General features: G+C 41.6%; 1 protein-coding gene across 5 annotated transcripts in view; it reads left to right on the top strand.

The window, feature by feature from the left end:
* The first annotated feature begins 6,942 nt into the window (after positions 1 to 6,942).
* STXBP5L (syntaxin binding protein 5L) overlaps positions 6,943 to 13,210 on the top strand; it is a 195,273-nt gene continuing 189,005 nt past the window's right edge. For 2 of the 5 annotated variants that reach the window (XM_049824543.1, XM_049824542.1), the window contains exon 1: positions 7,387 to 8,379. In XM_049824543.1, the coding sequence (XP_049680500.1) occupies positions 8,182 to 8,379 (198 nt within the window). In that variant the 5' untranslated portion in view covers positions 7,387 to 8,181. Of the gene's footprint in view, positions 7,288 to 7,386; positions 8,380 to 13,210 lie in introns of those variants that run through there. The other 3 variants (XM_049824545.1, XM_049824544.1, XM_049824541.1) reach the window with 2 other exon arrangements.

Raw genomic sequence — 13,210 nt, 5'->3', positions numbered from 1 at the left:
TTGCAGGTCAATAGTAATGTATTTACAGAACCTCTCAATTGTTAAAAAATGAAAGATGCAGACATAAAACTGAATGGTCTTAATGACAGAAGGATTGAAATACTGGAATGTGGGCTCGATTTTCGCTTCGCTTTTCTCCGTTTCTCTGCCTTCATCTTTTCAACTCTTCTTTTATGCAAATGTCTACACTAAATTTAAGGCCATCTATATGAGATGCCAGTCACCTGCTTTTGGACCGAGGTTATAGCAGGTCTAGACTTTTCTGTGAAGATTTTTTTGCACAGAGACCAAGGATGTGATATCTGATGTTTTGTGAGCTGACACATTATATTTTTGGTTCCTATGATTCATCAAACTAGTTTGAGTGAATGGACCTTTTTACCCTATAATTTAAACTGAAGGATATTGAAGGGCAGCTGATATTTTCCCCAGCTAAAAAGAAGTCTGTTTTCTGTGAGTATTGGAAGAAACCCCCCAAAAATGCAAACTGTGCTGATGGCTTTTCTATAGAGCAAGTGTGGACTCATTAAATGTTTTGGTTTTGGTTTTTTTTTTTTATTTCTAACTCCTTATGCTCTTATTTTATAGTCTCCTGTAAGCAGAATATGTATTCAAAGATTATGTTTCAAACTTGCAAGACTGTGTGGGTTTGTAAGCAACCAAGACAAGTAGTCCAGTCCTAATTGAGAGCTTTGTTAGTGCAAAATCTACTAAAATGAACTAACAATTTGGAATACATTAGCTGTCACTTCAAATGCCAGTAATAATTTGCAAAACACTCAGAGCAATAACGGGAAAAGGTATAAAACATCAAATTTGTAGCAAAGCTGACAACAAAAAGAATATTCACTGTGAATTACAGTCTTCCTGATTTGCTAAAGCTCTTACTGATTCTGTTTTAAGAAAGGATCTTCTCTCAAGGGATTTAAATACAGTAGATTATCTAACATGCTCAACTAGTGCTTTAAGTTCCTTATCTGAAAGCTTATCCTTGATGACTTGGAAATCTGTGATCTCTTGCTAACGTGTTCGGGAGGGTGATTGGTCAGTTCGGTGATCTGGCTATCTATTATCCGGATAGGTACACGTCTGGTCAAGGACCACTAGCCCTTCTTTCTATTGAACGGCTAGTGGCTATCCCATTTTCCTAGCTGTCTTTTTTTTCAGAAAACTGTTTTGAGGACTAATACCAACTGACTTTGAAAAGGTATCAGTTCCTGCTGTTTTGCAGCTACTGGAGAAGATGAGAATGTTCAGAATGGAAAAAGCATCAATGAAAGTATTTTGTAAAACAATTCAGAAAAGGTGTATATTGATCAAAAGTCAGACATATGCTTGGTGGAAATTAAAACTTCAGGGTAAGAAAATAACAACTCTGCCTTCTGACAATCTGTGCCAGGTACTAAAAATATTTTAATGAACCATTACACCTTTAGAGACATCAGATGTGCACAGGCTGGATTGCAAACCTGGGTCATTAGAAGTTCAAATAGCCTGGCTCACAGCAGGACCTGGGAAAGCCAAGACAGTTTTGCCTAATGCGTAAGAGGGGAAAGAGGTAGCTAAGCTATGTGACAGACAGTGATCTATAAAATGAATTGTTAAGAAAAGGGCTTAAGAGGAAGAACTAGAAAACTGTGCGTCGAATACAATGCAAGCTGGCTGCAGAGAGAAGACCAAAGAGTCAGCGTGAGAGCTACAATAAAGGCTTATTAGAAATCTGTGGCTACATGCTATATGGCATATACTAACTACCCTTGTATTTACCCAGCCTCTTAGAGCAGTTTTGTGTCCCGGGCAAAGCCCCACGTTGTCATGACTCGAACTCAAGTTGTCTCCATTAGACATCCCAGAGTTTCGCGTATTTGCTGTAGCAAAGATACAGCAAATCACTGCTGTGCAGATAATAATCACTGCGGCTTTAACTCTTCTGTGGCTTCTGTTACGGCCTCTACCCCACAATCTGTTCGAAAAAGACCCCTGCTTCCAGAGCAACCAAATCTAGGTCGAGTCCCACCTTAGCCTTGGGAGAACCCTCTGCAAGAAATACATTGCTCTACTGCAACAGGAGAGTCTGTAAAAACCCGTCAAAATTTTATGCCCCCGACTGCTGTTGAGGTGGTTTGTGATAGTTCTTCACCGAGATACGCAACCCTGCCTGGGTAGGGCAGATATTTAGAATATAACTCAATAGGCCACCATCGAGATGAAGTTCTGTTGTATGCCTGAGCCGAACTAAGCTTAACAAAAGGGCAACTACCCTCCTCTTTCTGTCCAGGCCTATAGCTCTGCCTTTCCTTGCACTGGCTCTGGTGCTTGTCTGGCCCTGTGCAGAGCTAATGCAGCTCATTAAACCAGAAGAAAACTATTGACTTTCCTAGCAAATTAATTTATTGCCGAAGGGGCAAAAAATCCAAGGGCGCAAGTAGATGCAGGACCTTCTGTTTCAACAGCAACGAGAACGGATCATCTCAAGCTGTAACAGATTAACTCTGCCCATGAGCTAATTTACACCTGTACTTGGCCTGCTGTGCAAAATGGAGTTTTTATTACAAAATTACATTCTCAGTTTTGTACAGACACAGCCCACCTTGTCACAGGTTCTTCATTAAGAAATCTGGTCTCCGAGCATATATAAAGATCTAATTTTTGTGGTAAATATATCTATCCTGTATTTGTTAAAGAAAAAAAAAAGATAATGTGTTAATATTGTGTGAGGATGAAGAAGTGGGTTTTTTCTATCCATTGACACTTATGGAGAATGAAAACGGCACTGCTGTTTTTCAGTCAGCAGTCTCTGTGGCACCTGCGTATCCAAAGATCCTAAAATAGTAGGAGGCTTCCAGCCTTCTAATGTTAATTTTTAACAGCTCTCTGTACAGCTACAAATTCAAAGGGCCAAAGGAAACCTCATGTTATTCCAAGAATCAAGCAGAATGACCAAGGTAATAATAGACCTGGCATCCTAAGTAATCCTAGACCAAACAGTGATGTTATGTGAATTAAAGCAGTCATGCTATGTGTGATGCAATCAATAAGGAGTTAAAGGGTAGGAATATAATGAAAGAAAGTCCACATGGCTTTATGGAAACAAGTCTTGACAAGCAGGCCTGACTTCACTTTTTGATGAGATTACAGGTTTGTTTGATCGAGGTAGCCACATGGATGTGATAGACTTGGACCTTCCTAATGAATTTGATTTAGTACTGCTTGACATTTTGATTAAAACATTAGCATTATATAGCCTTAATAAAACACATTAAGTAGATTAAGATCTGGCTAATTGATAGAGTTCAGCAAGCTGTTCTAACCAGATACTCAGCACTGACTAGGGATATTTTTAGTGGGGCTCTGCAGGCAGGAACACTAAGCTTGCTGCCATTTGATGTTCTGGAATTACACGGAAACATGGATAATACTGGCAAATGTCCCGAAATCTAATGAGGAATGGGCAGCTATGGAAATTCACAGTTTCGCCTGCATTGACATAAATGTGTTTCTGGTATTGGATTATGTCCTTTCTCTTCAGTTCCGCACAAGCACAGAGGTTCTCTTGCAGGGTATAGTTGCAAGGCTGTGGTCTAGTCAGTGGCTGATGTTAATACAATTTCTCTCAAGGGTCATTGATTTTTAACTACTAATTCATGTATTATCAAAAGGAGTAGCATGAATCATTTAAAAAGAGTAAACTGTGAAACCACCACTTATTGCACACTTCTACGTGTCTTTATTTAAACAACCAACAATATAAGCCTGAGATTAAAATACGTTCGCAGCTTTACAAAGTCAGGAAATTCTAGCCCATTGGCTGAAGCAGAATTTGCTATCAAAAAATAAAACAAGAAAGCTGGATGAGGTAAGCAAAAATACCCAAAAGAGAACTGACCAGAACATTAATGATCAGCCATATGCAAAGCATATACAATTTCTACTACTATTGCTTTCTGGTCAGCTGATCGAGGCGCATCTTTCACGATTCTCCATTTTCTTGGTCAGCTCTTGAATCAGACTGAGATTAGATAATGCTGAATTAGTATTAGTCGCCTTTGCTAGGTTTGGTTCTGACCAATGTTTTTATATTACTACATGCATTCCCAAGCTTACCTAAGCAAAAATCAAAATGAGAGTTCATACTAATTTTGATGGTGTAGACTGATAAAGATGCTCTCTTCCTCAGCAAAATCTTGCTAGCAAACTCTTACCCTTCTAACATTTGGTTTCTGCTTGACCTTGCAGAACAAGATGACTGATGAATGTAGAAGACACTATCCAGAAAAAAACACTGAATATACTCTCTCCTCTTACTATCTAAAATGCAGATTCAGGTACATATATCCCACAATGTATTGGGATGCATTATTTCATTTGGTATATATCAGTTTAACATCTAAAATCTCTCCACGTTTTCATCATTTTACAAATCTAGTATTAAAACTCTTGGTGTCAAAACTATGCAACCTCAGAAGTGTCCTACTAAGCATCAATACCATCTAAACACAGTGCAAACCAGCAACTGAATGCCTCGCCACTCTACTGTTTTTTTCTCCACTAAACAAAAAGCAAAGGTCTTTTTCTGTGTGAAACCCAAATTGTTCCTTTTTCTTTCTTTTTTTTTTTTTTTTTTTTTTTTTTTTTTTTTTTTTTTAAACAACAAAACTCCTCACCAGCTAGGTCATTCAGTGGGACTCCTTTCTGTGCCTGTCATCACTGTTTTCCTATGTCCTGTACTGTCCTGTCTCCCTCTGCACCACCCCATAACTAATTTCCATCACTCTGTCTCTACTTCAAGATTTGTGTCCAGCTTAAAGCAAGATTTTCAAAAGGGACCTACATGCCTTACATACACAAGTAGTGAACCAAAGTATTCTTCTTAGTTGGCGTTTTTAAGCAGGACTGCTCAATGTTTCATTGGACAGTATCTGTTTTTATGGTGTGTTTTTTTTTCTACAAGTCCGTTTTCCTAACAGCACATTGGCAGTGTGAGGCTTCTTGCCTTTTGGATACTCTGAGGTAATATTTAATCATCAATACTGAGCTCTTCATACTGATTCTCTGAAAGACAAATATTGTTGATATTCCAAAAATGTATGCATCTTATTCCACTCCCACAGGCTTTTCATCATTCTTCTCATTTTGGTCCTTCCTTTTCTTCACTTAAAACTAACCATCTTATCTTTGCCCTCCCTAGAACTGTGGGACCGTTACGTTATCAGATTTTCTTCCTCTAGCATGCTGACGCCCAGCCTAGTCTCTTTTTTGCACTTCTATCCCTGACATTTTCTTCATCCTAATTATTTAATTTTTAACCTTATCTTTCCTATTTACAATTGATCTTATCTTTCTTTTGGGTTTTGTTAGCTTGCTTCTCCCCCCCCCCCCCTTGCATTGCCTGTGATAAACATGGGATCAGTGGGACATGACGTTCTTCAAATAGCTTCAATTGGGTTTTGACTTTTCCTTATTCTCCAAAACCCTGCACTTATGTCTTTACAGATTTGATTACTCAGTTCCATCCTTTTTTTCATTTCTGTCTCCTAGCCATAGTTCTCATATATTTTGTTTCCCATACAATGTTATGTTTCTTTTTTTATGGCTACAGAAACCTATCAACCTTTCCGGTTTCATCAGTAATGTATCCTTTATTTTTCAAGAGGACGTAAGTGAAGCTACAGTTATTCTTTGAGCTCCACTGAAATCTTTTTATCATTCAGATGGGGAATACCTGTGAACACAAAGGGATGAGCTGAAGTAAAAAAAATAACGCATGGAGTTCAGTGTAAGCAGCTGAAATAAACGCTATTACCTTGCTTCACAGAACTGTGAGATTTACAAAAAACAGATTAGGTATTATAGTGGGTATCAGAACTCAACATTAAGGGCTCCTGAAGAATCTGCAAAATGAGATGACCAAAGCGCATCGCTTCTATGGTTTTATTATACAAGACAACGTGCTGTGTATTTAGTACCATACAGAACAAGTTTGGTTTTAGTCCGTTCCAGGCCGAATAACCTTTTTTATAGTGTCTTGTGTACAGTATAACGCTCCTTGCGCCGCATCGCCCTTCAGAGGCCGGAGAACCGTCCCACGCAACTTCCATGACTTTGGAGCAAGCCTTGGAGGAATCACCGAACCCGTCGCGCACCTGGAAGAGCAACCGTGGGTTATTTTATTCCTCTCGGAAAGGAAAAGGGGATTTGTATTTGAGGTTAGCCAGGCGGTATCAGCAGCAGAGGGGCCGGACACCGACGGCTCCGCACCCCGGTGGGAAATGGAGGCTCCCCTTTCCTCAGGGCCTGGCTCTGTCACCGCCGGGACCGTTACCTCCCGGGGCGTTTTTGAGTTCCTTTGCCCTTCCACAAGGCGCCGAGGCTGAGACAACGACTTCAGCTCTCTCCGCTGACACGAACTAAAGCGGGCTCCGTCCCGTCCCCGTCCCCCGTCCCCCCCCCCCCTCACCCCCGTTCCTCAGGCCTCCGCCGCGGGGAGCTCTTCTCCCTCACAGCGGCCGCCGCAGTGGGGCGGGGCTTGGAGGAGGGAAAGCGCCTCACAGCCTCTGGGGAGAGGGGAATTTGCGGCGCGGCCATTCCCATTGGTGGCAGCGCGTGCCCATCATTGCAAGCGCCCCAATCAGACGCCGCGGATCACAGCCGTACTGCCCGCACCGTACCGAGTTGCCGGCCTTGAGGCTCCGCCTGCAGCCGACCCACCGCCGAGCCGTTGAGAGCAGTCCCCGCCTTCCTCCCCTCTCCGCCATTCACAACCACCCGACTCGCCCTCAGCAACCAATCGGAACCTGCCGCTGCTGTCAATCACCAACCTTTGCCACGCCTTCCCACACTCCCCCCCCCCCCCCCCCCCCCTCGCCTCAGCGGAGCTGGGCGGGCGCACCGAGGGAGGGGAGGGGTGTGGAGGAGGAGGAGGAGGGAAGAGGAGGAGGAGGAGGAGCTGCGGCTGCCGCCGCCGGCGGAGGTTTCAGTACCTCGGAGAACGGCTGCGAGCGAGCCGGGCGGGCGGGAGCCGCCGCAGCCGGCTCGGACCGCCGCCGCTGCCGCCCTCCCCTCCCCTCCCCTGCCCCGCTCCGCGCCGCTCCTCACCTCACCTGCCCCGCCCCTCCTCCGCGCTCGCGCCGCGCCAGGCAGCGGCGCCCCGCGGGGACCGTTAGGAACCGTCGCCTCAGAGCGAGCCGGCCCCCAGAGCGGGAGCGTCGTCCCGTTTACTCCCGGCGCCGAGGGAGTCCGGTCCCCTTCGGAGCGCTCTACCGGGGCCACTGCGACGGCACAGGCTCGGTGACCGGGTCGGGTGGGGAGGACTGGCGGGGGTCCGTCACCTCAGGGACGGGACAGGTGGTCATCCCCGGGACGGCCGGGCTGGCTGAGGTGGTGGTGGTGGTGGTGTGTGTGGGGGGGTGGTGGTGGCTCGTTACCGTCGCTCGGTCCTGACGGAGGGTCGGCGCGGGGCGGGTGGGTGGTGAGGAAAGTGAGGGGCTTCCACCTCGCCGTGGGGCTGCCGGGCCGGGAGAGCCCGAAGGGGGAGAGAGAGGAGGATCAAGGGCAGCGGCGGCTGCCGGCACTTGCTGGGGCGGGCAGGTGACTGGATAGCGGGAGTAGGGGCTGAGGCGGAGGGGGGGGAGAGGGAATCCGCTCCCCCGAAACCCCGGAGGCAAAGATACCCCTGACTGAAAGGGTTTTGAGGGGAAGAGGAAACTGAACGTAGCCCAGTTTTTGGTAGTTTTGTTAAAATAATCAAGTACCGAAGGCAAATCTTAGGCAGAAAGGATAGAGAGATGGAGCCTACTGTGTCGGATGCCGGCTTGAATTTTTTATTTACTTTTCCGTTTTAACCACTGCTAAATGTGGATTTTGTGAGAGAACCCGATGGCGGTTGTTCCATTGTTCCTTGTTTGAACGTAAACCTTAGTTCTGCTGCTTGTGGAATTATTTTTTATTTATTTATTTATTTTTTAAAAGGACCTTCCCAGGTAGCTTTTACATCTGACAAAATGAAGCCTTTGTATTTTTCGATCAATTATACCTAATATAGACCTTCGGTTTGGTACAAGAGACTTAAAGTGCTGCCTCACTCAGAGGACCATTAAAGACTTTCTCTTTCGCTACATGTAGCTGAATGTGTTACGACACATCCTTTCTCCCCCCCCAAATCTTCCTAAAGATTTTTCCAAAATGAAGAAATTTAATTTTCGCAAAGTTTTGGATGGTTTAACTGCCTCATCCCCTGGTGGAAGCAGTGGTGGTGGCAGTGGTGGTGGAAGTGGGGCTGGTGGTGGCTCCGTGCACCCAGGAGGGACTGCAGGAGCTGCAGGGACACCCAGAGATGAGATCCAGGAGACGCTCACTTCAGATTATTTTCAAATTTGTAAGGTAAGGGCTGTAATTTTTTTTTTTTTTTTTAATATGGAAATAATAAAAGCTACGTTTTCTGTGGGGGCAGTAATACGATACCAATAAGCCTTTTACTTGAGAACTGCAGTGGTTGTATAAGGACTTTGGAATGGAAAGACAGAGATCTCGTTGATGCTTTTTTCTTCCTGCTGCAGAGTTGGGGTGGTCAGTAAATTCACAAAAATCTTGATTTCAGCACTCAGGGCCAAATCCTAAGTTCACACTTGGACTCCACACTAGTAACGAGATTGTGGGCAGGAAAGCAAACCAATTGGTACTAGTACAGATAACATTTACAAGTCGTTAGCGATTCAAAATTGTATATATCTACTTCCCCTCCTCACTATTCTCATCCTCTCTTCTTTCCCTTCCCTTTTTTAAGAAAAAGGCACAAGCTAGAACTAAAAGACAGTGCAGTGATTGCTGAACCTAGCACTTCAATTATTTGTGAGGTTGTAGATTCAGGGTGGGTTTTTTAGCATTAGTACTGAAGATTATGATTATACGACGATAAACTTAGTGGGACAGCATAAATAGCCAAAGCTGCCAAATTTGTTTGGCATTGGTTTTTGTGTGTTGGTTAGGTCCTTAAGTGGGAATTTTCTTTAAGTAGAAAGCGTAATATACCCCTGTGTGGTTTATGTTTTGTATCTGTTTTCTGCAACAAAGCTTTCAGTGGTGTTCTTAAATCCACAAGTAAAATCAGTACAAACTATTTGGTACTTCTGACCAACCAACCCTGGAATATAAAAATCATGCTTTTATAATGAAGACCAAAAATGAAAGAAGAGATTATATTATGATCTTCTTCTGTTATCTGTAAGTTTGACATTAATTCTGTTGGCTTTACTAGAAGTTTTGTTTGCTTATTCGTTTTGCTTAGAAGCTTCAAAACCAGAATTTTCAATCGGTGCAATTTACATTATTAAGAGTAAGTGAACTTCACCTATTAAGTATACTTTCCTTTTATTAACCAGATACCGGTTGATGGGCAATTTAGGTTATGACCAGCTCCAGCACATTCTCATTTCTTTTTGTGTTTTGGGAAGAAGGAAGAAACATAAACAAACAAGACAAGCCTATAAGTCAGTTTGTGTGCAGATCTGGTCCTTGAGAAACACACAGCTTTTCTGATCTCGTATATCATGATTCTAACTCTGTTTGGTTTTCAGCTACAGCTAGTGCGAAAACTCTTACAGTTTTCAGGGGAAGAAGGATGAGCACCCATGACTTAAAGAGTCAGGGACCCTTGGAATAGATTCTACATAATTCTAATTTCTGCAGGTTTTATAATTCTTTGCCATCCTGAGCCATAACAGGTTCAGGCCCTTTGAGTCAAATTATTCTGTAGTTTCTCTAGATCACTAGAGTGTCAGTGATCAGTGCATAAGAATCATACCTGTTTCCCAGGGTTTAATTTGACTCCTTTTGCTTATGTACACAGTAATTTAGCATTTTGTGAAACTCCAGGTATTCAGTACAGCAATTTCCCGGTTTTGTCACTTCAGTAAAAAGATAATGCAAATAATCAAGATACATTAAAATATCATTAGAAGGTCGGACATTCTGAGACTTCTAAGTAAGGCTAAAACTCAACATGTTTAAGTCATTTGACAGGGCCAAAGATCTGTACTTCATATGATATATTTCTATGGTATATTTGCGAAAACAGGCAACAAAAGTTGAAAAGAAACTAATTTTTTGCCTAATCTCCTGTTATTTCCCTTCTTTGGCTTGATATTACTTGAAGACAATTGGTGTTATGTTCTGATAGATCTACTTGGAAATAGATCTACTTGGTGTATAGGAACATGCCATTTTGAGAAGATTTCAGTAGGCAATATTTGCCTGTCTTAGCTCTCAGGTTAATACATTCTCAACAAAGTAAATATTTCTATAGGAAGGCTTTTGGTTGCTTGCAGCAGCACTTGCTTATGAATGCGTGGTACTGCAGAAGTCTACTCTACAGTATACAAAATACCAGCTTCCTTTGTTGAAGATACAAAAGTATGACAAAAGCAAACTTCCAAAATACTCGGTGATTATGCGCTCATAAGATACTGCAATGTTTATTCAACAGGCTCTACTTAATCAGCTATACTACAGTTCAGTAACGTGACAAGCATGTCTGAGTGAACCACCAAAACCCCACAGGCCCCAATCCTGCGTTATGTACTATGCAAGTGTACCGAAGGCAGTGGGACTCGATGCAGGCACAGCTTTCATCCTGCATGCTTCAGGGTGCAGGATCTGAGCCATAATTTGTGCCTCAATCAATTTGCATTAAATTAAAAATACAGCAAGACACATATAATCCAAGCTTTGTCTTCCCTGAGCTTTTGTTGTGTAGAACTTCTGGAATTTCAGTTGTGTATTTTTGTGGTAAGTTACATAAGTTATGTAGGCTGCATATTTAAGGATCCATGATCTGTGATCCTGCTGCACACAGAACTGAGTAAAGCTAGAGGCAGTTTTGGTTTGTTATGATCTGCAGGATCAAGGCAGATGGGCTCACAGTCTAAGTAGCACCCCAAATTGGTTTTCCTTTCTTTGCCAATTAAAAAGTCTTCGTTTAGATATGAAGCATAAAAGCTGACTCATACTTAAGAATTAAAGGGCCTTACCCTGCAGTTTTTATTTAAATAAATTGCCTTTCTGAAGTTTGTGGGAGGTCTGCTTGACTAAAACCACAGATCCAACCCTCTACCAGAACACTCTTTTAATTGGTAATGCACCTGACTTCATTAGTAACACACCTGAAAGATGTCTCTCAGTTTTGTGACATTTTTTAGGATGCTTCTTACCACAGTGTCTTTTTAAGATACAGATTAGAACTTAATAGAAGTAAATTGAATATTTCATTTTACACTGAGACGTTCACAATTAGTTACTTTTGGCATTTATATTTAAATCAGTAACGTAATCTTCTGTATTGAAAGACTAAAAATGAAATATTCTTGAAACTAATATGTATGAAATAGCTATGGCCTTTTTTAAGCATGATGAATTTATATGTTGGTAGCTGTACTAATGAATCAGTGGCACGCTTTTCAAAGTATTCAAGTAATGTGAGATTTTGTCAGAAATGTATTTTGTAACAACAGGAAGCTGAGGTATAGTTTAGGTTATATCTAGGACTGCTCTTGGGATTTGGGTATTCAAGTGGAAATCATGAAAATATTGATTATAGTTCACATTAATTGAATTGAACGTGTGAGATAGCAGCATCATGCCAAAACCTAGGTACTATCCAGTAGAATATGTTAGTAAAGTCCATATTAATTTTAATGGGAATAGATCTAGTTTCCTCGGTTTTGCTCCTTTATGTTTTCCCTCTATATATGTTTTTTTTCTGGTAAGGATTTTTTAGGCTTGCCTGTGTCTGTTCATAGCATACAGAAACTAAAATACAGCACTGGGGATAGATCTCCTATTAATATAGGAACTGAGAAGATCGCAGTTAGGATGTCGTAAATCATTTGAGTAGAACTTTGAGCAGAAAGAACATAAAAGGAGAAAACAGTGATTTTATTACTTTTGCAGAAGGTTGATTGTTAGGGGATGATGCAGTTGGGAAAAACTGAGTAAGAATGAAGATGTACATTTTTTGAACGTAGACCACATATTCTTCATGAGAGTAAGTCTCCCATAGAGAACTACTTGAGCTTTTCTTGAAGAACAATCATAGGGTTGCATTTGTAGAGCATGATATTAATAACTTTATGCAGAAAATGTCTGAAATCAAGACCTCATTTAAGAGCATAGTAACAGTTGCACTTTACTAGACGTCCAATCAATTTAGTCCAGTATGTTTTCTTTAGCTGTAGGCAGCAACTGGGTACCCTAGAAAAGGTTCAAGAACTGCTGAATTAATCTGCTCACAGAATTATTCCCCAAATGCTGACGGTTAGGACTGCCTTTAAACCCTGAAGCATGAGGTTTGTATTCTCTCCAAAACTGGTCTTCAGTGTTATTACTGGGTAGTCTTGCTATCTAATAAACGTCCCTTTTAATCTTGCTGTATTGATAGAGTCATAGTTTCAGTACGCTCATTACTCAATCTTTATACAAAACCCATAGAGACCAGAATAGTTGGGTTTTTTTTTTTGTTGAAACTGGTACGGAAGCCCATGGCCGATTACAATTGTGCCTTCCTAACCCTACTTATCTTTGACAAAAACAGACCATCAGGATGCATCCAATCAGTAGACAATTTAAATACCTTAATTATCTGGATTTCCTATAGGCTGGTCTTAAATTTTAATTTCAGTGTTTATAGATGGTAATACTTTATTTTGTCAACCTATGAAGATGAACATTTAGTCCCTCTGACAGCAGTCAAGTAGGTACTGTAACTGCAAATGCAACGCGACGCCACAGTTCAATGATAACAGAAGATGAATTTGGGGATGGCAGTTTAAGAACAGTTCTGCAGTAGCACATAGTTCTCTTTTGGGGAATGAAGACTAAAAAGTAAATCTTTGTTATGAGCTATCCACAGTGTTTAGTAAGCTTGAGCTGTTTGGTTAACCTGTGTTATTTCCTTAGTAAGATCATTCAGGGAGGAAAAAAAAGAATATGTGTTAAGTCCTACATTTCAGAGAAAACCCATTTTAAAATAAATATTAACCCTTACTTGTAAGTGCTCAGAGTTCATTGGATACTTAAATAGTAAATAAGATAATGTTGGGAAGGATTTTTCCTATATACCAGAGTTTGGATATAGGTAAAAAACTCTATTCTGTTAAAAACTCTATTCTGTTAAAAACTACAGAGTTATAAATGACACTTCTGTAATTAGATTATGGTA

The sequence above is a fragment of the Accipiter gentilis genome, chromosome 21 (genome assembly GCF_929443795.1).
Source record: "Accipiter gentilis chromosome 21, bAccGen1.1, whole genome shotgun sequence".
Taxonomy (NCBI): Eukaryota; Metazoa; Chordata; class Aves; order Accipitriformes; family Accipitridae; genus Astur; species Astur gentilis.
The sequence above is the reverse complement of the archived record's forward strand: the minus strand, read 5'-3'. Positions and strand labels throughout refer to the sequence as shown.